Source organism: Suncus etruscus, chromosome 5 (genome assembly GCF_024139225.1).
Source record: "Suncus etruscus isolate mSunEtr1 chromosome 5, mSunEtr1.pri.cur, whole genome shotgun sequence".
NCBI classification, from domain to species: Eukaryota; Metazoa; Chordata; class Mammalia; order Eulipotyphla; family Soricidae; genus Suncus; species Suncus etruscus.
This window is the reverse complement of record NC_064852.1, coordinates 143,471,325-143,497,076: the sequence shown is the minus strand read 5'-3', so window position 1 is coordinate 143,497,076 and position 25,752 is coordinate 143,471,325. Positions and strand designations below refer to the sequence as shown.

Here is a 25,752-nt window from a genome sequence, read left to right as displayed (position 1 = left end):
TCCCATACATTCATTTCATAAAGGTCTTAAGGACCAGATGGTAAAGGGGATTCAGGGGGCAGACAAACCACTCCATAGACCAAAACTCAAAAAATATTTGTAAACTAAGTTTATTAATATGTAAAAAAGGATTCTATATAATATATAACAATATATAATATGTTAAAAACCACTGGATTTATCTTGCAAGAGATGAAAATGCATTAAAATTATAGTCTTTCAAGATAATCAACACTTTAGAAAAGTTATGATAAAAATTATTATAATTATACCTATTATACTTAATAGTGAAATATACCTTTTCACTACTTTTATGCATCACCTCTATTTCACAGTGCATTCTCATCAAAAAAATTTGGCAAGAAAAAGTATTAAGATCTAAAAACTAGAAAACTACATTCAGTTGCAGATGTCAAGATTTTGCATATCCTCTAAGTTACTGTTATCTGCTCAAGCTCTGTGACAGTAAGTACTTGATAGGAACTAACCTCAACAATGGAGTTGTGTTGACTGTAACAAGATACCAGAATTAAATTTGCAGTCTTACATATAAATTCTAGGACTTCTAACATTTTCAACTATTGCTGGCAATAAACTAAACTTTGTTTTTCTACATTTGGCTGTTTTCCTTCTGACTGAGATTTTATGTACTAATTCTTCAACTCTACCAGAGGATACGACTAGCACTGTAGTATAAATAATTCTTTATATAATCTTCCCAATTTGTTCTAATTCCAGATAGCAGTATTCAGACATTTCATATGCAGTTATTTTATTAACACACAAAATTAAAATTTGGGTGTACTACTATATTTGAATAGCTTCTTCAAAATATCTTACATTTCAATATTGAAACATAGAACTCAAAACCTCAGAATTGAACTGTTGTCTTTGTACAACAGTAGTACTATAAAATACTGTGCCAATCAAAAATAATTTCAATGATAAAATAGAATATTAGTCAAGTATATATTAAAGAAACCAATTGTTTTCCCTTATAGACCTAGCCAGTCAATTCTAAAGCAGACGTAATATACACATTCTCGACATGTGCACACACACATGGCATATTACAACTTTAAGTCACATTTGAACACTAGGTCAAACATGGTTCACATTCAAAAAATTGAAAAACATATCTGAAACTCCACACTTTGGGATTCTCGGACAGTCATGCTACAACTGAAATTCCTTACCAGTTCATCAGAGGTTAAGTGCATCAAGCGTTCAGCTATTGCAGCACACTGGGCCGAGTCTCTTATAACTTCCCCTCGCTCATCACCAACTATTAGCTCTGGCCACATCAGTCCTTCATTCTTCTTAATCAAAGAAATCTCCAAGCTAGAAATTGAAGTGAGGAATTTGCTTTTTATATCTGACAACTAGACAAATTCTACAATAATAAACTGAAGATTCTTTCTCATTCCCCATTCCCTGTTGAGCTCCAAGACCCTCAAATTCATAATTAGTGACTGGGAAAGTTTCATCACAGGTTACTCTCTTTAAAGGCATCTGGGAGATGAAGATTCAAACTTTAGATGCAAGTCCAAGTGAAGAATAGACAGAAAAAGGAGCCACAGATGAAATAACTTCAATAAAAACTAGTCACTACATTTAAATAATCTTGCCTATATTACACAAAATATAAAAGCACTTAAGAAAGATTAACTGCTGGCATCCAAAGGATGTTTTTACCAGAGACTCAAGTTCATTTTAGATATACATAAGCTGGATAGCTTACAATTCTAAGTTAATAATTTAGATTTAATAAATTAGAAAGCTCACTAGAAATGCTCTATCCAGCAGCATGATGTGGAGATAGATATAAGACAACCACAAAATACTGCAGTACAGGTACATCATGATACTGAGCCAAAGTAAAAATAACTCAAGCAGCATAGGGCTATGCATTATTTCACATAATTGGAGAAATGATCAGGAAAGAAAATTCTATAAAACCAAAGATCTTTCTGTATGTGAAGCCAAAATCACCTTCATTTTTCACAAACTAGTAGCTGTACCATATAAAAATTGATCTAAAGCTTGGCATCCCTCACAATTCAGGAGGATTGAGGTCATCTTCAGCGGTGCTCAGACAACTAGTCCTTTATTTAATGTGGGGGTCCAAGATGAAGTGTTGCTCAGGCCCTGTGGTGCCAGTATTATATGAACTACCCTAGAAGTGTTCAAGGGCCCCCAGGGCAGCACCTGACCAAGCTCAGAGCACAATGTGGTGCTAGATATGAAATCAGATGGCCCTATAATCTCTACCGTCAAGATTCAGAGGTTAAAGAAATGTCACAACAGAAAAAAACATTGACAACAGGAAGACAGAAAAAGATTTATGTCATTTCTGTCTAATTACTTCAGGTGTAATTATGTATATGCTTAAAGCTGAATCAGGGCAGACTGCTGCAGTGGGAGTTGCCCGAGTGCCTCGTGAAAAAGCAGAATCCAAGAAAAACTACTTAAGAGCAGTTGTTGGTGAAGTACAAGAGAAATGAGAAAAACAGATTAGATGGCCAAGCAATGGTTATCATGTTCCACGGTTAGTATGTGTGTGCCCTACCAAACCATACCCAGAAGTACAAGGACAGCAAAGAGCTGCAAGAACACAGCAACTATTGTCGCTAATAGTAGAGCATGCAAACTTATCTGTTGTTCTTTTTCAAAAGTGCAATTATCATGGTCTCATGAATTACCTTGTGGAATCATTTATCTTGAGACTATAGGGAATAGCATTTTCTTTCTTTTTTTTTTTTTTTTTTTTTTTTTGGTTTTTGGGGCCACACCCATTTGATGCTCAGGAGTTACTCCTGGCTAAGTGCTCAGAAATTCCCCCTGGCTGGGGGGGGGGGGCATATGGGACACTGGGGAATCGAACCGCCGTCCTTCCTTGGCTAGTACTTGCAAGGCAGACACCTTACCTCTAGCGCCACCTCATCGGCCCCAGGGAATAGCATTTTCTATAACATGAATTATCGGAAGCATTAAAAATTGCCACCATAATCAAGTGTCCAGATTCAGTTGCATTTTCTAAGAAGAAAGCTAAACTTCATCACAATGAGGGCAAAGATGATATATTAGCTTAAAGGTTATCATGGTTACCATATGCTAGGTGCCACAGTATGTTTTTAACTCATTTGCTGCTCATGTACAAACACATATAGGAAGTGGTATCATCATCTCCATTTTACAAGACAGAAAAACTTGCCACAGTCATGAGCTAGTAAAAGCAGACAGTCTGGCTCTTCACGACTGCACTATTCTGCCTCTCTACGACCATTTCAGAACTTTTAACCTGTGACCAGAATGTACGACTGTTCTTAGTGGCTACCTAATGAAGTAGGTAAAAAATTGTTCACACATTATTTCTAAATCACCATGAAACTTACACGCCTAGTAAACACACCCTTTTTTCAGCGTAAGTAAATTTCTACATTTTAAAACTAGTCTAACAGTCATCGATCATTCAAGCAAAAAAAGAAACAATAAAACCCCACAAAGTACAGTCTAGTTAATAAAGTCTTTCAAAGTGTGAGGGACCACATGAAAATGAGATATAATAATCATGTACAGAAAGTATTTTTTTAACCATGAAGCCACCTACACATCATTGTGGTTATCTTCTGCAATGTAAAATAATAATCAAATACTTCAAAATCAATGAAAGATAATAGATCTATATTTCTGTATAAATTGCTGAAATTTCTATGACAGAACTCAATCATGAACGATTTTGTAACCATGGTGCTTAAATAAATCATATATATTAAAGAATACAAAATAAAATAAGATGCTGAAACTATTTGCCTAAAATAGATTTTTTTCTCCTAAACATTTGCTGGATGGGGACAATTGCTTAGTAATCTTTTATTTATTTATTTATTTATTTTTTAAAGATGGGGTCACACTAGGCTGTGCTCAAGGCTTACTCTTGGCTCAGTACTTAGGAATTCTCTTGGTACTGTAAGGGATGGTAGGGATCAAACTTGGGTTGGCCTTATGCAAAGCAAGCACCCTACCTGCTGTGCTCTTCTCCAGCATCACACCTTAAAAATCTATAATGAACAATATGCTGGACTTGGCTTGTCAGTTTTAAATATTGATCCTCACACACATACAAAAGAGTTTTAAATATGTGCAGATGAAAAATACTTTAAACCTTCAGATAAAATAATTTTTAAATATATGCTAAAAAGTAACCAAGCCATCAATTTCTCCACTGGACAAATAAAGCCCATTTAACTACTCTGAAAATTACCATGTATAGTTCCCTGGGCACCACCAGGAGTGGTGAACCATGAGCACTGAGCCAGGAGTAATCCTGATGCGCACCACTTAGTATAGCCCCCCCCCAAACCAAAAAAAGAAAAACAAAAAGCTTTTGAAATAGACATTTATTTTCTTAGTCTACAAAAATTTAGATTTTGAAACAAAGACCCTGTGAATGGGTCTTTCCTACTAATTAAGCCATAGAGAATAAAAAATTACTTTAACTAGGGACTAAATAAAACCATTTTTAAAATTAAGTATTTAATGTATCCTTCAATTCATCACTGAATTCAATAATGACTAAGGCCTGATACATGATGAAAAAGATGGTAATTTTATTCATCTAAATGACTGGGCAGTGAAGTATCTGGGGCAACAGATTTGCAAAGAGATATGAGGCATCAAGCTCTGTAGTTTTCTTGTTTCTTTAACTTTGGTTCCACCCAGCAGTTTGGGGATTACTCTGGAGCCTGGGTATCCTCCAGGTGATAATGGGGAACCGTGTCATGCTGGGGCTTCTACATAACTAGCATCTGCTCCAGCTTTTTTAAGCCATCTCTCTTCTCACATTACCATTTTATGAGACATTTAACTTCTGTTTGCCTTTTTTGGGTGGCCTCATCCTTTTGCTGTGATATGCTATATAGAAAAACAAAAAAACAAAAAACAGGATATAAGTGCAGGACTCCTTGAGTTTGACAAGTACCTACACCTGTGTATTAAGTTGAGCACCACTAATGAGGTCCTTTGTACCCTGCCCCAGATGATCCTCTATTGAGAGGAAACTACTCTTGGACTTTCTTCTCTTTTTCGTGCCACTCCCAGCAGTATTCAGAGTTTACTCCTGGCTCTGTGCTCAGGAATCACTAGTGGCAGGTTCAAAGGAACAATAGGTTGCCAGGAATCAAACCTTGATCAACCATATGCAGGACAAGCACCCCAATTTACTGTACTATCTTGCTAGATTTTCATTATTTCAAGAACTCCAAATACACAGAATACATAGTATTTACAAATTTTGGTCCCTAACTTTTCACTGTATCCAATTTTCTAAGATTCATGCTTATTCTATTTATCAGTAGTTCATGTGCTAACCATTGTGCAACTACTACCAGCCATTAATATTTTCATCAATTAAAATCATTTAACCATTTAATAAACAAGGTTTTCTTTTTTGGGGGGAGAAGGACAAGTTGGGTTTCGGTTATTTCTGTAGCGTCTTAGGATGCCAGGTACTGAACCTAGCTAGCTGTTCTGCAAGGCAAGTACCTTACCTGATTTACTACTGCTCTGGCTCCAGAACTGGGTTGTCTTTTTATTGTGATTTTGTAATAGAATTTCCTTATATAGAATATCTTCTTTCCTTTTACTTTCACCCAGTTGGCATTTGTTTTTAATTTTGAGTTTTGTTTAACTGAATTAACATGGTTTACAATGGTATTAGTATTTATGTTTTATACCATACCCATCACCAAAGTGCCAAAAAGCCTTCTACTACAAATCTGTTTTTGTTTTGTTTTGGAGCCACACATGGAATTACTGCTGGCTCTGAGCTCAGGGATCACTCCTGGTAGAGCTAACAGACCATATATGGCTACAGGAATAAAACCCAGGTTGGCTGCATGCAAGGCAAATGCCCAATTTGCTTATACTACTATCTTTCTAAGCCCTATTTTCATAATGATGTCTTTTGAATCCTTGATTTTAATGTAAATATCGTATTTTTCGTTCCATAAGATGCATTCCGACGCCCCCCAAAAGATGGGAGAAAATGCTTGCACATCTTATGAGCAAATGCTACTTGGATCTGACGCCTGACTGCAGGGGAGAAGAGCAGATACTAACCATTTGACATCAGGGTTATGCTTACTTTATTGTGCAGACTTACCCCATAGTAAGAGCAATCAGTTTAATGCACTTTTACCCTCACATATAGAGCTTTTGCTTAAAACTATATGATCGCACTGCGACTTTTTTTGTATTAACAAAAAAGTATTTTAAAAAATGTTTTTTATTTTCTGATGTAAAAAAATGTTAGGTAAATATGTATAACCAGTTGTGACCAGCATATTGTAAATATACTTCAGCCTGCAAGCTGGTTGTTCCCAGCCGCCGTCTCCTAATGTCTTTTGTTTTCCTCATCTAAAAACTATATGCATCTTATGGTCAGGTGTGTTTTTTTAGAGTGAAAATACAGTAATAGGCTGTTTTTTTAATGAAATATAAAATGTTATATTATGTATGTTTCATTGTTGTTTCTAAATAACAATTGTCTTTCACAAAAGAAATGTAAATAGCCTCAGAGAAATATGAACTATTCCACTTGTATCTAATCACCACATATATTTCTGCACATCTGAGATTTTAATATAGTTTTATAGTAATAGTGTATCATACATAAAATTATGCATATAGATGTTGACATATGCAGAGAATATAGGAAAGTTATACATATGTATATATATATATATATATATATATACATATATATAACTTGCATAAAAGACAATCTAAAATACCCAACAGCAGAGGGCTAATTTTGTAATTGGACTATACAGTCTATGAAAATAATGAATCATAAAAATATTTTTAAAAATTATGCTTTCTTCTTAGAAATGCTCCAAGACTTACTGTTCAAAGTTAACAATAGTAATTGTGTATAGCACTGGTAAACACTTTTGTTCAAAAGCAAAAATCAGGAAAATAATACACATGTTGCTTCAGTATGCACAGAAGTAAACTATTAATAAGAATTGTGGTATCGGGCCGGAGAGATAGCACAGCGGTGTTTGCCTTGCAAGCAGCCGATCCAGGACCAAAGGTGGTTGGTTCGAATCCCGGTGTCCCATATGGTCCCCTGTGCCTCCCAGGAGCTATTTCTGAGCAGACAGCCAGGAGTAACCTCTGAGCACCGCCGGGTGTGACCCAAAAACCAAAAAAAAAAAAAAAAAAAAAAAAAAAATTGTGATATCATAGGAGAGGTAAGTGAGAGGTCCAGGTTGGAAGAAGACATTTCACAGCACAGGCTTCCTTTGAACCATCTTTAATTTAAAAAAATGGGAATTACCTAATCAATGAATATTGACTATAATAGAAATTTTATTTCTACTGTTTAAAAGGCAAAAGTTCAAAATACCTTTGTATCAATTATCATTACTGTTATTACTATTGCACCCAAATCTTGTCATGAAAACTCCTACTCTAGAATACAAGCAATACCAGTAGTTTTAAGCCTGCCTACATTTGGGGGCGGGGTACAGAAACTGAACTTTTAATCTACCTTAGTTAAATAATGACCAGGACAAACTGACCAATGATAACACTCATCCTTGATGCAAACACTATAGACCGAATTTAAAAAAAAGCAAAACTGGGACCAGAGTGATAGCACAGCAGATAGGAGTTTGCCCTGCATGTGGTTGACGCAGGTTTGACCCCAGCATCCCATATAGTCCCCCAAGGTTGTCAGGAGTAATTTCCGAGAGCAGAGCAATAAACAATACAAGAACTGCTGACTGTGACTCACAAACTAGGGAAAAGAAAAAAAGGCAAAACGTTAAATATGGTAAAACTAAAAATACCTATTATTCTCTTTAATTATCCACGTACTGCTTTCATGATCAACAGATGAATGGAGGTTTCCTTTCAAAATCTCTTGGCCTTTCACCACAATTTGGATGCAATCGGGCAGAAACTGCACCTGAATATCCTCCTTAGCACTGATTTCCAGAAGTGGCACTGTCACTGTCAGGTCATCTTCAGTCTGTTGCCAGTAATACAGAGGTTCTATTGAAAAAAGTAAAACATTATATAACAAGAATTTTAGTAATAGAAAATAAAATTAAAAAGTAGGACATACAGGGCCGGAGCGATAGATAGCACAGTGGTACAGTGTTTGCCTTTCACAGGGCAGATCCAGGATGTACTTAGGTTCATTCGATCATCGGCATCCCATATGGTTACCCAAGCCAGGAGCGATTTCTGAGTGCAGAGCCAGGAGTAACCCTTGAGCGTTACTGGGTGGGCCCCAAAGCAAAATAAAACAAGACAAAAAAAGTAGAACATACAGAAAGAGCATCTCTGAGCCCCTTTGTGCACAGGCCAACCTGGGTTCAATCCCGGCACTCCATATGGTCTTCTGAATCCTGTCAGGAGGAATACCTGAGCACAGAGCCAGGAGTAAGCCTGAACACAGCTGAATGTGGCCCAAACATTTAAAAAAAAAAAAAAGAAAAGAAAGAAAGAAAGAAAATATTCTCTATGGAAGAGACAGCATTTTTTTCTAGTTACCCAACCAAAAAAAGTATAAACATACACAACTCTTGTGGGACTGCAGTCAAATAATGATAGCACTTGAGCTTCAAATGCTTTTTCCCAGTTCAACCAATGCTCTAGAGCTAATTACCCAAAAGAGACTATATAGTAATGCTCTATCCGCTCTCCCCTTCCTCTCTGCAAATTTTCTTTTCTCCTGTTAATCTGTAAAGGGTCACCAGTGGACAGAAAGGAGTTCAATGAGAAGTCACCAGCATGAATGTACTGGAGGGATTAAAAGAAAACATTATTATTAATATGCTATACATCTTCTAAATTATAATGTTTTCCATTATTGTAAAAAGTCTATGACAAAATTAATACCAATTATATTCCCCTATGGAAACCATTAGGTATGTGAAAGTAAGAAAGGGTTCTTTATTAGAGGGAAAACAGAATATATGATGGGGATGTAAGGTTTACATGTAAAATAAAGTCATCCAAATACAATGCAAAATGCCCACAAGGAAAACAATACTTAGAATGGTAATTAATGATTTAAGTATTTATTGTATTTTTATTTTATTTTATTTATTTTATTTTTGTATTTTGTATGGCAGCTAAATTGCAAAATGTCTTGAAACTGCATAGTCCTACCTAATTAAAAAGCGATTCCACAATCTTTGACTCCTTTGTAATCAATTATCAAAAAAGTTAGTTCTAAAAGCTCAGAGACTATGAACAGCTCTCTTGGTTAAGCACTAGATGTGTTTAAACAATATTATCAAAAGAACAGAATTTATTCAAAAAAGGATCTAATGCTGCTGGAGACGGAGCTTAGTGGGTAGAGGCACCTTGCCTTGCACACAGATGACTGGGTTTTACAATGCCCGCTATGTGCCCCCATTCCTCGTAGGACTGATCTCTGAGTTTGAAGCTAGCAGTAAACACTGAGCACTGCCAGGTGCAGGTGTGACCCACAGAAATGTTTTAAAGAATATTAGACAAATATAACACAAAACACTATATATAAGGGAACCAAACTCTTTAAAGATTACATAAAAGGTCACAAGACATAACTCCAATATCCTGAAGTATATACACTTAGAATGTATGACTAAATGGCTAAAGGTATGATTGGGGAAATATTTTCAAGTGTGATTACTATTTTCAAGTACTTCTCAAAAATTCAATTTTAGAAAGCAATGGACATGTAAAAATAAATCTAAACTTTATACTAAGAGTAACAATAAAGGTAAAGAAATATGTGTAACTGCTAAGTTATAAAAAGCTTTTATAAGAAAAAACTACTATCATATTAAAATATGAATGGGGTAGGAGCAATAGTACAATGGGTAGGGTGTTTGCCTTGCATGCAGCCAACCCAGGTTCAATCCATGGAATCCTATATGGTCCCAAGAGTGATTTCTGAATGAAGATCTAGGAGTAAAGCACTGAGCACCACTGTATGTGGCCCAAAAGAGTGGATCAGGAGTAATAGCACAAGTAGAGTGTTTGCCTTGCACTCAGTTGACCTGGGTTTGACCCCTAGCATCCCATGTGGTCCCCTGAGCACTGTCAGGTGGTTAAAAAAAAAAGCCAAAACAGGTGGCTAGAGAGATAGTATGATGGTTAGGGCATTTAATATGCATGTGGCCAAATCAGGTTTGAACCCTGACACTATATATATATATATAGTGTCCCATTACAGAACCCCTGAAAACAGACCTGGCAATATGCGGTAAACACCATTGGGTGTGGCTAAAAAAACAAATATACAAAACAGGGCCAAGAGATAGTATAATGAGTAGGGCACTTGCTTCACATGAGGCCAACCTGTTTGACCGCAATTTGATCCCTGGTACCTCACATGGGCTCCCAAGTCCTCCAGGAGCAATCTCTGGGCACAGGGGTAGAAATATCACCTGAGCACAGCAAGATGTGCCTTCTCCAAGCAACGTAAACACAAACGAACAAACAAATAAAACTATGAACAATAATGGTACCAGGAATGTTCCCTTAAATATTTTTAGAACATGTATTCTTTTGGGGTGGGGGGAGGGCTTTTGGGTCACACCCGGCAGCGCTCAGGGATTACTCCTGGCTCTACGCTCAAAAATCATTCGTGGCAGGCTTGGGGGACCATACGGGATGCTGGGATTTGAACCACTGCCCTTACATGCAAGGCAAATGCCCTACCTCCATGCTATCTCTTTGGCCCCAATTTCCCAGTCTTTTCTTATTTTCATTCAAAAACATCCCCATTTATTCATTCAGTACCAAAAACTTCAATACCATGCATTCATGAAAATTTCTTTTGGCTAAAAAATAATTAAGAATATTAGTGCACCTTATAAGGAATAGTATTAAGCTTCTTTTAAAAGACTGACTCATCTCATAAGAGGTATTCTTTGCAAAACACTGTTTTGGGAAGTAAAAAGAACAAGTAAAAACCAACTGAACTGGTAAGACTATCACTTATCTGAAAAATCAAGCGAAACATTAATATGATTTGTTTTTTTGTTTTGTTTTGTTTTTCTTTGTTTTTCAGAAGTAACTTACTCCTGGATCTGTGCTCAAAACTATATGAGGTACCAGGGAACTTAGGCCCATACCAGGAACTTAAATGCCCACACATTATAAAGATTAGAAGCAAAATTACCTTTGATATTCTCTGACATGATTTCATCCTTGTTTTCTTCAAGATCTTTGCCAACTTGAACAAATGTGAAGGACTTATAGGAGACAATCATGAGACCTTTCCCATCAGCCTCGATAGCAGCATAATGGGGCACTGACTTCCCACGGAGAACGTCACGCTTAACAATTTCGTATTTTTTATTCTCTATAATAAGATATTTTAGAACACAAACTAGCAATAAAAAAATCACATCAGGTTATATTCTGAATATATTTTAATATAATGTACAATCAAAAGACAGCTTTTCACAGTAATGAAGAATTTTACAAACCCACTTTTCTGTGAAAGTCCCTACTTTAAACTTCTGATCTGACAAAATGTACTCTGGGTTATGCTGTCCAATATGGTTGTGGCAATACTGTGGCTATTTCAGTAAACCTTAAAACTCAGTTATTCAGTTACACAGTCACATTTCTTTTCTTTCTTTCTTAAACGCGTACTTTCACATGGTCACATTTCAAATGCATGTTAGTCACACATGGCTGGCCCACACCCAGAGATCAGGTTCATCTCGAATCTTGTAGTGGATTTACCTGAAATGTCCATTTCTGAAGGATACACATTTTCCTAGCTATGAATGGTTTGCCTGCATGGCTCCTCTGAAAAGAGCCACAATCAAAGGGTGTAAGAAAAATACCACAAAAAGCAGGGAATAGAATAATGTTCTCAATCTTCTTACCATGTTTCCCTACAATCTTGATTCCTTCCTTTGACTCCCACAACCCATCCTCTGGTTGGCCCCTTATGTCATGTGCCCCACTTTATACACCATTAACTTTCTCATAAATTAATTTATTCCACTACAAAAAATGGTTTATTTGGGGACTCTAGTGATAGCACAGTGGGTAGGGCATTTGCTTTGTACATGGCTGATCCAGGTTCAATTCCCTTTATCTTTTAAGGTCTCTGGAGCCTTCCAAGAGTAGTTTCTAAGCAGAAAACCAGGAATAACCACTGAGTGCAGACAGGTGTGGCCCAAAACCCAAAATAAGGGGGAGTAATTTTTTTAAAGTGTCCAAGTATTTCAGTTCAGTTGAGTCAATGCCTTTTACTCTATATGAATTATTTTTAATCTTCATATTGAGTTGACAAAAATCACAATGTCATGAGTTATACATAAGAGTACATCTAAAATATTTCATTTATACTAAATCTTTACATCCTACATTGACATTAATTTCATATATATTTCATGAACTAAAAATTCCTATTCTTCCATTATAGGGATAATTCAGGATACACAGTTCTACTTGCTTCTAAAGACTCAAAGTTAGTCACTATTTTATTTTGCTTTGTTTGGGGGCCACAATTAGTAGTACTGAGAGACTGTTCCAGGCTCAGGGGATTATATGGGGTGTCAGAGATATAACCTGGGCCAGCTGCATCTAAGACAAATACCTGCTGTACTATCACTCTGGCCAAATATTATTTTATATGGTGACTCTTCCTATATATGTGGAACAGAAAGATAAAGTATTGATTTCAAGTAAATCCCATAATTAAGTAGGCTGGGGAAAATGCTTAATTAAAATTAGACTTTTCTACTAAATTTATTTAAAAAACTTCAAGATGCTTTATAGTACTGGAAATATGCTTACATTTGCAAACTTATCTGAATTCAAAACATAAATGATCAAATATTTTACAAAATACAGTTTACAGGGCCTGTAAGGTGGCGCTAGAGGTAAGGTGTCTGCCTTGCAAGCGCTAGCCAAGGAAGGACCGTGGTTCAATCCCCTGGTGTCCCATATGATCCCCCCAAGCCAGGGGCAATTTCTGAGCGCTTAGCCAGGAGTAACAAATGGGTGTGCCCCCCCCCCAAAAAAAACAAAAAATATAGTTTACAAAAATCCTACTGTGATGTTTATTAAGTCTTTTGAAGATGTATTAATTTGTGATGAAGTAAATTTGTGACTGCATTTCGGAAGCAGGCAAGTGAGAAACTGGGGTTATTGGTAGTAGGACTAGAGTTTGAACACTTAATGCCTGATACAACGATTATGAACAACTTGGTAAATAACAGTGTTATAATAAAAATTTTAATAGGTGTTAATTTAATCTTAACACATAATATTGGAGGAGATGAGAGGCTGTAAGAAAAGAAAAAGGGAGTGACCAAAAGTGACCAAAATTGTCTCAACAATTTTAACCTTAGGGGAAAAAATACAAGAATGTGCATCCAAAGCAACAGATAGTCCAGCATGTAAGGTGATTTGCCTTACATGTGACTGACCTGAGTTTGATTCTTGGCATTCCATACCAGTTCCCAAGACCACCAATAGTGATCCCTGAGTACAGAGCCAACAGTAACCCCTGAGCACTGTTGAATAAAAGCCCTTTGGATGGGTTAGATGGTGATGGAGAGTTGAGAGGCCTTTCTCCTCCAGCCCGGGTGTGATCCAAAAACCAAAAATGGAAAAAAACAACCATTCTTGTCTGGCTGAGGCAAAAAAATTATGCCATAGAAAGAAGAATGTCAGAATGTCACTGCCACAAAGTACCAGAGGTCCCAGGCAACCTGAAGATCGAGCCAAAGACGCTACAGAGAAAGGAGGAGGAACATGTCTGACAGTTTTTCCATGAAATTGCTGTTAGGTGTATTAATTAAAAATAAATTAAAGGGCCTATTATCTAAAGGACTCTAAAAAGTGCAACCTTTGGAGCTGAAGGGTAATGTATGCCCCTTTTTTTTTTTTACAGCCCAGAAGCAAGAATAAATTTTACACTTTAAAGGTTAACAAAAATGCATAAGGAACCATTGAAAGCTCCTATTTCAGCACCCACGAATATCACAGAAACTGCTATACACATAATATACACTTACAGATAGTGTTGGGTTGCTTTTGCCCACCACAGCACAGCTGAAGAGTTGGAATAGAGCTCAGATGTTCACTATCTAGCCTCTTACAGCATGTCCAACCCCCTAACTGAAAGTTCATCTGCATCTCCAAATGAAACTACACAGGGGAGAACAAAATACACTAAACATTTAAAAAAAAAAACTGTTGTAAAAAAATATTCAACATATTTTTTTTTCTTGGCCACATTAGGTGGTGCCAGGGCTTACTCCTGGGTTACCTCTGGGGAGCACTCAGCCATACACAGTGCCTGAGTTGGCCATATATACAAGTGCCCTACCAAGTCTAGGATATCTCCAGCTCCTCAACTTCTTAACTAACTGTTCTGATTGTGCACATATGCACTTTAATTATGAGCACATATGTAGAGACATGATTCAATATATATCTGTATAAGTGTATATATAGGAGAGAAGGGGCTGGAAAGATAGCACAATGATAGGGTGTTTGCCTTGCAGGCGGCCAATCCAGGACAGATGATGGTTTGATTCCTGGTTTCCCATATGGTCCCCCGAGCCTGCCAGGAGCGATTTCTGAATGCAGAGCCAGGAATAACCCCTAAGCGCTACCAGGTGTGACTCAAAAACAAAAACAAAAAAAGAGGAGAGAAAGGGAGTACGCTCACTTTCACATAAAAATGGAAACCTGAATAGGAAAAAATGTTAATACTTTTTATCAGATTGCAAACTAGCAGGTTTGGTATAACATTTTTTCTATGGAGTTCAGTGGTCATTTAAGACTGGTGAGCTAATTAAGTTCATAAAGAACTATCAAGGAAATAAAGAAAAGTCATCATGGAAACAAGCTCTCTTAGTTCTCAACTGCAATAAAAAAGGAGCTGAGCGAGTCATTAAAAACTAAGCACTGGCAAGATCATACCATTAAGAGAATCCTAATTAACAAAGGAAGAGTAATTTTTAAAGTCCAAGTTGAAAAGTTGACAGCTTCAACCAGACCAAGAGTCAGGACTTTCAGGTCACAAAAACAGCAGACAGTTTTACTAAGGGCAGAAACAAATGGCAAAGTTTAGTCTGATTGATTGTATCACAGTTGTGGTTTAAGGAAATAAAGTATTTGTTTCCATCTAGGTGGTTATGTTTACTTTAAATTCGTCATGTTGATATACAATTTATATTTATGTGTACATCTACATATGCACAGAGAATAAAATACCGATTTTCATATATTAAAATATGCACTTTATATCCTGAAAAATTTAGACTCCTTTTATACTAAACTGTAACTGAATGTAAAAACATTACCTTTCAATAAAGAGAAACCAGCTATAGCTATCCATGTTGTTGGGAAAAAGATTCTAGAATTATAACAGACTATACACACAGAAAAAAGAAAGAACATATCTGGTAAATGGTTTTTCATTTCAAAACCAAATGAATCATGTTGACAACTACAAAAAGAAATAATTTTGCTGTTTTACCTTCATTTTTCTGACTAATAGTGATCCACTCCAAAGAAACATAAAAACCACTTCCTTTCTTCTCCAGTTCCTCTCTCTCTACGCGGAGAAGTAGGATGCCTATTGAATGCTCTTCAGCTTTAAGCAGTGAGATAGTGTGAATTATGATAAAAGGGTCCCCAAGCTCTTCATTAAACATAATCTACAAAAAAGGAAGATACACAGTCACAAATGTATATATGACACAAATACAGGTAAGAGAGGAAACATAAAACCATGGTAATCCCAACAAATTGTGTTCCACTACATGGAACACAAAAATAAGTAAAAGTCCTTAAACCCTAACACTATTATGCCCTGTGAGCTAAACCATAATAATGTTAATCTTTAAAGGAGAAAGTCTTTAAACCGTGCATATTTAAATAAGAGTTCTTGTCAGAGCTGGAGAGATAGTACAATGACAATGAGTAGGGCACTTGCTTTTCACCCAGCTAATCTGGGATCGATCCCCAGCACTTTATAATTATATGTTATACATACCATATTTGCCGGCGTATAAGACGACCTTTCAACCCATGAAAAACTTCCTAAAAGTCGGGAGTCATATTATACGCTGGTATACGGCATGCTGAAACTTGTTCCAGCTTCAGGGACGAGTGATCCGCACCCCTCTTACTTTTAAGAAGTAATTTACTTTTAAGACTTTTAGGAAGTTTTTCATGGGTTGAAGGGTCGTATTATACGCGGCAAATACGTTATGTAAATTATATAAAATTATGTATATAATTACATATATACATTGGTTTTGGGAGCTACACCCAGCAACACTCAGGAGTTACTCCTGCCTCTGCACTCAGCAGCAATCACTCCTGCAGGCTTGGGGGACCATATGGGATGCTTGGGATTAAATCCAGTCAGCCATGTGCAAGGCAAACGCTGTACCCACTGTACTGTCGCTCCAGCCTGCCAACATTTTATTTTGTATTCTGAGCAATCCCAGAAGTAATTCTTGAGCCAGTCCGAAGAACTGTGCTGAGTGGGATTCTCCTCAAAAAAAAAGAAAAAAAAAATCTGACTTTCTTTTAAAGTTTTTTGTTGTTGTTGTTAAGAAAAAAGAAATCTATTTGTTTAAGAGAGAAAACTGGTCAATACTATTGGCTTAAGAGAACAAAGAAAATGGAATACTAAACTTCTAAAATAAAACCAAAAGCAATTTTTTTTGGAAAGAATTAACAGTGAAAAACTGCACTATACAAAAGGAGGCAGGTCAATATTAATTCTTCCTTCTCTCCCCATCTCATATTTGACTTATTTTTACTTTTCATTTATTGAGCACTAGCGTATATGTATACATAAAAGTGTGTGTGTGTGTGTGTGTGTGTGTGTGTGTGTGTGTGTGTGTGTGTGTGTGTGTGTGTGTACAATTTCCTTTTTTTCTTGTTGTTTTGGTTTCTTCCTCAGTTTTCTGCAAGGTGATACAGGCACTGTAGATTAGATCAATGCAACTTTATTTCTCAAAATAAAGCCTCTTTACATTATTTTACTTATTTGAGGGCACACACAGAGCAATGCTCTCGGGCTACTCCTGGCTCAGTGCTCAGGGTACTATGCAGTGCTAAAGACAGTATCTAGACCTCTAACATGCAAAGGATTTGCTTCAGTCAATCCAACTACACCTCAGATCCCTCTGTTGTTGGCACATTTAGGAGATAAAATAATGAAGCTCTTTGTCCCAAAGTCATGCCAAGCAGTATTCAATGAATCCTTGGGGTTCAGTGCATGGGGGCCATTCTTGTCAGTGCTCATGTTCATATCATATAGTAGCGGGGATCAAAGCTGGGCCTCATGTCTGCCTTCCATCCCACTAGGCTCTCTACCACCCATAAGGTTGTTCTCTTGAAAAGAAATCATCATTATATACATAAAACTATAACAATGTCTATAACAAACAAAATCTAAAAAGAGTTTTATTTTTTATCAACAAATTAGAAATTTTAACTGATTTTTGGGGGGATGTGTGCGTAGTGATTGTGCTGGCTTGTTAGTTGCAAGTTAGCTGCCTGCAAGCCAAGAGCCCTACCTACTGTACTATTGCTCTGGCCTTTGAAGACTGATTCTTAAACATCATTTTTAAATAAACAAGAGCAGGAGTTTTATATATATAATCAACTAAAAAAAATGAACAATTAAAAATAGAAATCTGTTATTTTTAAGTTATCTTGGGGGGACAGGAAGGAAGGTGTGGTCTTGGCTTTCTGCTCAGGGATCACCCCTGGTGGTGCTCTGGGGATCTTATGTTGTACCAGGGATGATGTTTTCATTTCTAGTCTATTAAACAAGCCCAGCAATATGTCTATTATGTACCACCTTAGAGGCAACCCATTTGGAAAGCAGGCAGCCTTCTTGGTTTTCTTTTCCTTTCTCTTTTCAACACATCACTATCTTGTTCCCCTACTTTTAACCTATTCTCTGTTACACCAAGTTGCCTGACATCACAAACTCCAGGTTCTTTTTCTTAAAGTTGCCTGCATTTCTTCCTTCTCATCTTAGTACCCAATTCCCAAGTCCTATCCTTTTCCCCTCATCCATGTCACCACTTCCCAGCCCAAGATATGGGCCAGGAGATACCTCAAATTGTGAGTGCACAGGTCTTACATGAGAGAGGTATGGTTTTGATGCCTGAATTGCTTGGTCAGGAGCAACCCCTCAGCACCACCAAGTGTGGCTCAAACCACTAACAACCCCCCTCCACTGCAATCAACACAATTACAAGCACCTGACTTAAAGGAGACTCCTAATTTCACTAAGAGTACATTGAAGAGAACCCTATAAAAACCAAGAAGTACTATGTAACTATGAAGTGTATTTCAGAAAAGGATCGCCAAACCTTTAGAGATTAATTTATATGTTTTATCCACTAGTCATTTTGAATGACTAGTTTACATACTTTGCATAAGCTGCAACGAAAACATCTCACCTCCCATTTTTCAGAAGCGCTACTCCCGCGTTCACCTGTTTCAATAAGATACAACCTCCCAGTTCCGTCTGACAAGGTCACCCAAGTAGAGGACGTGAAATGGATAGATGCACAGAGGCGGTTGTCACAGGCTGTCAGATCGGTAGGAAGTCGAAATACTTCTCGAGGTTTTCCCAAGGCTGTGTCCTAAAAAGAAGACCAACATTAGAAAGAAATCCTTCCCTCCAGAACCACAGATAAATACATCTGCAGTGAAATAGGGACCTTCCTTGAGAAAAGGTGCCCTAGACCTGGAGCCTGAGTTGTCTGACCAATCACTTTCAGGAAAGTACAGCAGAATGGATGGCGTAGAACTTTTTTTTTTGGTTTTTGGGTCACACTCGGCAGCGCTCAAGGGTTACACTCCTGGCTCAACACTCAGAAATCGCTCCTGTCAGGCTCGGGAGGACCATATGGGATGCTGGGATTCAAACCACCGTCCTTCTGCATGCAAGGCAAATGCCCTACCTCCATGCTATCTCTCCGGCCCCCATAGAACACTTTTAACTGTGAAAGGTTTCACAGTCTCCTTCTTTGGCTCCCCTTGGCAGACCCACTTCTTGCTATACCTAGCATCCTCTCAGTGAACTGTTGTATGAATCTGTCCTTTTGAGTAAGTTGAGTCTTCGGACCACAGCAGCCCTGGCTGACATCTTGGCTACATCTTCTTAAAAGAAACCTTAAGCTACAAGCACCCACTTTAGCCATTCTGATTTCTGACTCATAAAAAAACTCTGAGATAACATTTACCATTTCAAGTAACTAGGCTGTGAAGTTGTTGCATAGCAACAGATAATTAACACTTATTCACATGAAATCTTCATTCATCTCTTTCACTTAAAGTTAATGGCTAATGTATTTTAGATAACTGGAAAAGCCAAGTCATGTTCTAAATCAGTCACTGATATGAAAAACACTACATCTGGACTAAGGACAACTTAGATGTTTTGTTAATCATTTTTAAAAATGTGTCTTAATTTTTAATTGAATATCTGTGAGTATCAAAGTTATTCATGATTGTTTTAGTTATGCAAAATGTGCCAACATCAGTCCTTTCACCAGTATCCCCAGTTTCCTTCTTGCCCCTCAGCTTGCCTTTATGACAGGGTTTTTTTTTTCAGCAATCTGCCTACTCCAAAGTGACCAATATTATTCACCTACTATACATTTATATTCAGTATGCATATTTATATATAGCATATCTAGTATATATACTTATATACAGTATGTATATTTATACACAGTACATATATATGAGAGAGGTCATTTTGTGTCTGTCCCTCTCTGAAGATTTTATAGTCCTCGTTAAAATTTGAAACTACAAAATGGAGCGTATGATTAAATGTTATAAGTAAATATTTAAAAGGTCTGTATTCATATTTTACTATGTATTTCCAATTAAAATATAAATATGTATTTGCATATTTGGCATATTTGGCATATTGGCATAGTTTATATTAATAATACAAAACTCATCAGCAAAACGAGAAGTGTATCAAACGAGTAATGGCTAACTTACCGGCAGTAAATATGAAGTTAACTATGGTCTTCAGTAAGTCTGTCATACAGAGGGAATATAGAATGAGAGTTAACTTAAGCAGATATGTGAAAGCCAGTGAATTAAGAGAAATTTTCCTCTAGGCTAATGTCTTTGTAAGAATTTAACACAAGACATAGCATTTAAAGTTAGTGCGAAAAAAATGGACTAATTACCAAATGCTATGGGATACAAGAGCTTTTGAGGAAAAAAAAAATCTCTCACACCACACACAAAAGCACTTCATTATTCAATGGATCAATGATCGAAATATTTAAGTGAAACTATAAAATAACTCAAAATAGGCTTCCTGATCCCTGCAGGAAACTGCCGAGCATGACCCTAGAGCAAGATTCGTTGGCCAGGTAGGAGGTCCCAGCCCACAAGGCGGATACCATCTCCTGCCTGGTGCCTTTAAAAGCCTCTGCATCCCTCCATTTTTGGCTTCCTGATCCCTATGGGAGACTGCCAAGAAAGACCCTAGCAAATTTAATCCCATATAGAGCTTCGGCCAGCCAGGTAGGAGGTCCCAGCCTACAAAGCGGAAACATGCTCATCTCCTAGCCCAGGAGTTCCACCACAACATGCAGTAAAAGCTCCACTACAAGTGTGTCAAGGGGAAACAATGCAGGACAACAGCATGCATAGAGAATGCAGATGGCAGCTTTGATGAACCAGAAAGTACTAATCAAAGGATATGTACAACAGGAAGCAATCAATCTCCTAAACATATACGCACCTAATGAGAGACCAGCAAAATATTTAATACAATTGTTGACAAACCTGAAAGAAGACATCAATGGCAACACAATAATAGTGGGAGACTTCATCATTGCCCTGTCATTCCTTGATAGGTCAACCAGGCTGAAACCAAACAAGAATATACTAACTCTGAAAAGAGAAATGGAAGAAAGTGGACTGGTGCAGTGGTCGGCAAGCCACCGGTCGCGAGCCACATGAGGCTCTTTACACTTTTTAATGCAACACTTTTTCATGCACTGACAGAGTCTAGGAGCAGTCCTCACTCCTGGAGCGGCCTCCCAGCACACAGAAGAAAGCATTAAAAAGTGTAAAGAGCCGCATGCGGCTTTGCGGTTTGCCGACCACTGGACTAGTATATATATATATGTATGTATGTATATGGCACTCCATCCCCCCCCCAAAAAAAAAAAACCTGGATAAACACTTTCCAATGCACATGGGTCATTTTCCAGGACAGACCACATGCTGGCCCATAAAACATATCTCCATAAAATCAATAGGAGAGAAATTGTACAGATTACCTTATCAGATCACAAGACACTAAAATTTGAAGTGAACTACAAAGAGACACAAAAGAAAAACTTTAACACCTGGAAATTAAACAGCACACTGCTGAACAGCCACTGAATCAGAGATGAAATTAAAAAGGAAATCAAAGCATTTCTGGAAACAAATGGTAATGAAGACACAAACTATCAGAATTTATGGGACACAGCAAAAGCTGTACTAAGAGGAAAATTTATAGCTTTGCAAGCAAACAGCAGAAAGGAAGAAGGGGCCTACATAAACAGTTTAATAACACAGCTTTTATCATTAGGAAATGGTCAACAAAAGAAACCCAAAATAGACAGGAATAAGGAAATAACAAGGTTTAGAGCAGAAATCAATGAAATGGAAATTAAAAAAATTTTCAAAAAAATTAAAGAAAGCAAAAGTTGGTTCTTTGAAAAAATAAACAAGATTGATAAACTACTAGCAAAACTCAAAGAAACTGAGACACTTAATAAACTGGATTAGGAAAAAAAAAAGGGTGAGATCACAACAGATACTGCAGAGATTCAAAAGGTAATCAGACACTACTTTGAGAAACTCTATGCCAAGAAACATGAGAACTTGGAAGACATGGATAAATTCTTGGGACTCCTACAATCTTCCATGGTTAAACCAGGATGATCTCGCATTTCTAAATAGACCCATCACTACTGAGGAAATTAAAAGAAATAGAAGAAATGCAAAATGGAGCAAGGAAAGCCTCTTCAATAAGTGGTGTTGGCACAACAGGATAGCCACTTGCAAAAAAGCGAACTCAGACCTTCATCTAACACCATGCAAAGGTAAAATCAATTGAATTAAAGACCTGAATATCAGATCTGAAATCCTAAGGTATATTGAACAACGCGTAGGTAAAACGCTCCATGACACTGACACTAAAGGCATCTTCAAGGCAGAAACAGCACTCTCCCTACAAGTGGAAAACAGAGATAAACAGATGGGGACTATATTAAGCTGAGAAGATTCTGCATCTCAAAGGAAATAGTACTTAGGATACAAAAATCACCCACAGAAAGGAAGAAACTATTCACCCAGTATCTGTCAGACAAAGGGCTAATATCTAAGATATACAAGTTACTGACAGAACTTAACAAGTAAAAAACATCTAACCCCATCAAAAATGGGGAGAAGAAATGAACAATTTCTCAAAGAAGAAATACAAATGGCCAAAAGGCACAGCACTTGAAAAAATGTCCCGCATCACTAATAATCCAGGGAAATGCGAATCAAAACAATGAGGTACCCATCTCATGCCACAGAGACTGGCACATGTCACAAAGAACAAGAACAATAAGTGCTAGCAAGGATGCGAGGAGAAAGGAACTCTCATTCACTGCTGGTGGAAATGCTGTCTAGTCCAGCCCTTATGGAAAACAATATGGAGAATCCTCAAAAAATTTGAAATTGAGCTCCCATATGATCCAGCTATACCACTCTTAAGGGACTATCGCCTTTTTTGCAAACTAAACTAAGGTTAAGTCTGAGTCTAGTCTCAGTCCTCTCATCTATTATGATAGCTGTCCTAGAATTTTCCAGTTTCCTATTAGTATGTAATCCAGAGAAAACAGTCAGGCTTCCCTAAAATTTGTTTCTAAAGAAAGGAAAACAAATCTAATTCTGTGAATCCTTTCAAATATTCTCTTAATGAGTCACTCTGGCTCCCCATGGGAAAGTACATGCTTCAACTACAAAGTGTAGTAAATCCAACTTGCTCACTACAGTTATGTGTATAAGCATCTATCAGGGGTGCATTAGCAAAAGAAAAACTAACTAGGACACCTCTTTTTTTTTTTTTTATTTGGTTTTTGGATCACACCCAGCAGCACTCAGGGGTTACTCCTAGCTCTATGCTCAGAAATCACTCCTGGCAGACTCAGGGGACCATATGGTATGCCGGAATTTGAACCACTGACCTTCTGCATGCAAGATAAATGCTTTACCTCCATGCTATCTCTCCAGCAACTAGGACACTTCTATCCTATATAATATAAAGTAACTTAATACACTGAAGGAGACTTTATTAAAACCTGACAGATGTGGACCTAAGAGATAATATAGTGGGTGAGGATTTTTGCCTATCATGCTCCATCATGCTCAACCCATGCCCGATCCCCAGCATCCTATATGGTTGGTTCCCTGAGCACTGCTGAATATGGGCCAAATTCCCTCTCCACCCCCCAAAAGAATTGACACAAAAAGATACTCAGATAATAACTGAGTAACTGAGAGAAAAGAGGAGCGAAGGAAAGATTATGCACAACATGGATTCATGTATGTTGAAAAAAATGTGGCATAACAGCACAGAGTAGTAAGAATCTACATGTGCATGCTGATCTGTTCATAGAAATATGATAAAAACAACCAGATATAGAGAAAATATAGCATTAAGATAAAACAAAAGATTATTCTTAAAAATAGATGCTTCAAAGTAAAGATTTACCGACTAAATTCTCTTTACTTCGTCTGAACTTATGAATCACTACTAGGAAGTTACTACTCAGCATTTCATGTACAATTACAATGGTCACTTTAATCCATTTTCTTTTAAATAGGTGACACACAACTGTAAATACTACAAGTTTGTCAAGATAAATCTAGTATCATATAAATGATTAAGACATTCAAGTATATAAATATGAAGTCAAAATTAAATTAAAATACAAAAGAAAATAAATTTCTCTTAAGTGACATTTTAAGGGAAGACATACTGGATATTCCTGATATTTTTTAAATCAAAATCAAATCCTCAAAGAATTTAATTTAAAATAGACTGTGCACAATATTTTCTTCTGTAGATACTAACATTAAGTTTTTGCCAAATGATTCCCTGAAGTATCTTCAAAATAAATGTTTATGGGGGCCGTTGCGGTGGCACAAGGGATAAGACGTCTGCCTTGCCCGTGCTAGCCTAGGACGGACTGTGATTCGATCCCCCCCCCCCCCTCCATTCCATCTCCCGGTGTCCCATATGGTCCCCCAAGCCAGGAGCGATTTCTGAGCATATAACCAGGAGCAATCCCTGAGCGTCATCGGTGTGGCCCAAAAAACAAACAAACAAAAACAAACAAAAATGTTTATGTAATTGGCATTTATAATATACTAATCCCACTAATTTTCTTCTACAATACAATAAAGGGTAAGTTAACAATGTTCTGAGAGTTTAAAGAAATCATACTAATGTAACATTTATAGCTAAACTGTAAAAAATCCAAAACTTCATTGAACACTTATTGAATTACCATAATGTATAATAAGTACTGTATGAGGTACTTTTGCCAACTCATTACCAAACTGATAAAAGTTGAAATTGTTACCTATTATTATATTTATTCTATTATCACATTTTATATACAAACTCATATTTCTCTTTATTCAAGATAATTCTCTATAAGTGTAGAGCCAGAAATAACCCTGAGTGTAGCCAGTTGTGGCCTCCAGCTCCAAAAAAAAAAGATAATTCTCATTATTGTATTTAAATGACAGAGCTCTATTCAAAAAGATTAAATTATTTGCCTGGAATTCCAGTGCTAGAAAATCGCATTAAAATTCAAGTCCTAGTCAATCTTGCTTTCTATAACCTTGAGCAAAAATCATATTCCAAGTTTTTCTAATTGTCTTTAATCTGAATGCAAATCTCCCTGCAGCCCCAAAACTTGCTATGAACATAATGCAGCCCACGTTTATTCCAAATAATCATAATCAGAAGTCATCTAACATAACTATGATCAGTGTTTTTTATTCAAAACATACAAATATTTTATTTTACTGCATAAACAAAAGGTAAAAGATTACAATATCTATATACTGTATATAAACGATACTAGTAATAAAGAAGTACTAAACTATCTATTCACAAAAACAATCTCTGAAAAATATCTGTGGACATCTCTTGGTTACACAACATGAAAGTAAGCTTTGACTTCACATTGCATTTTTCTCATAAGTATACATTTAGCAGAGAGTACTACTGAAGTTTAAAGAAAAATGATCACACAAAATTAAATTAAGAAAGTCATTTATTGGGTTTGATCCCTGGGCATTCCATATGGTCCCCCAAGTCTACCAAGAGTGATTTGAAAACAGAGCCAGAAATAGTCCCCTGAGTGCTGCCAGGTGTGGTCCAAAAACCAAAAAGAAAAAAAAAAAGTCATTTCTTGAGCTGTTCTACTGGCAGGCTGGAGGGCAAAGAAAGGGTGGTGGTTGGGATACACCCTGCAAACGGTGGAGGGAGGTTGACACTGGTGGTGGGATTGGCCCTGATTCAATGTATGTCTGGAACCCAACTATGAAGGTTTTTGTAAATCACAATGGTTTCAGTAAAATTAAATAAAAAAATAGACAAAAATAAAAATAAATAGAAAGTAAAAAATAAAGAGTATT

General features: G+C 36.9%; 2 protein-coding genes across 2 annotated transcripts in view; one reads left to right on the top strand and one right to left on the bottom strand.

Moving 5' to 3' along the window:
- ENY2 (ENY2 transcription and export complex 2 subunit) overlaps positions 1-25,752 on the top strand; it is an 851,639-nt gene that overhangs the window by 773,721 nt on the left and 52,166 nt on the right. The window lies entirely within an intron of this gene.
- NUDCD1 (NudC domain containing 1) overlaps positions 1-25,752 on the bottom strand; it is an 87,716-nt gene that overhangs the window by 25,622 nt on the left and 36,342 nt on the right. The window contains exons 3-7 of the mRNA XM_049773886.1: positions 18,483-18,668; positions 15,527-15,707; positions 11,192-11,374; positions 7,857-8,061; positions 1,197-1,341 (exon numbers count right to left, since the gene is read on the bottom strand). Coding sequence (XP_049629843.1) covers positions 1,197-1,341; positions 7,857-8,061; positions 11,192-11,374; positions 15,527-15,707; positions 18,483-18,668 — 900 coding nt within the window. The remainder of the gene's footprint in view (positions 1-1,196; positions 1,342-7,856; positions 8,062-11,191; positions 11,375-15,526; positions 15,708-18,482; positions 18,669-25,752) is intronic.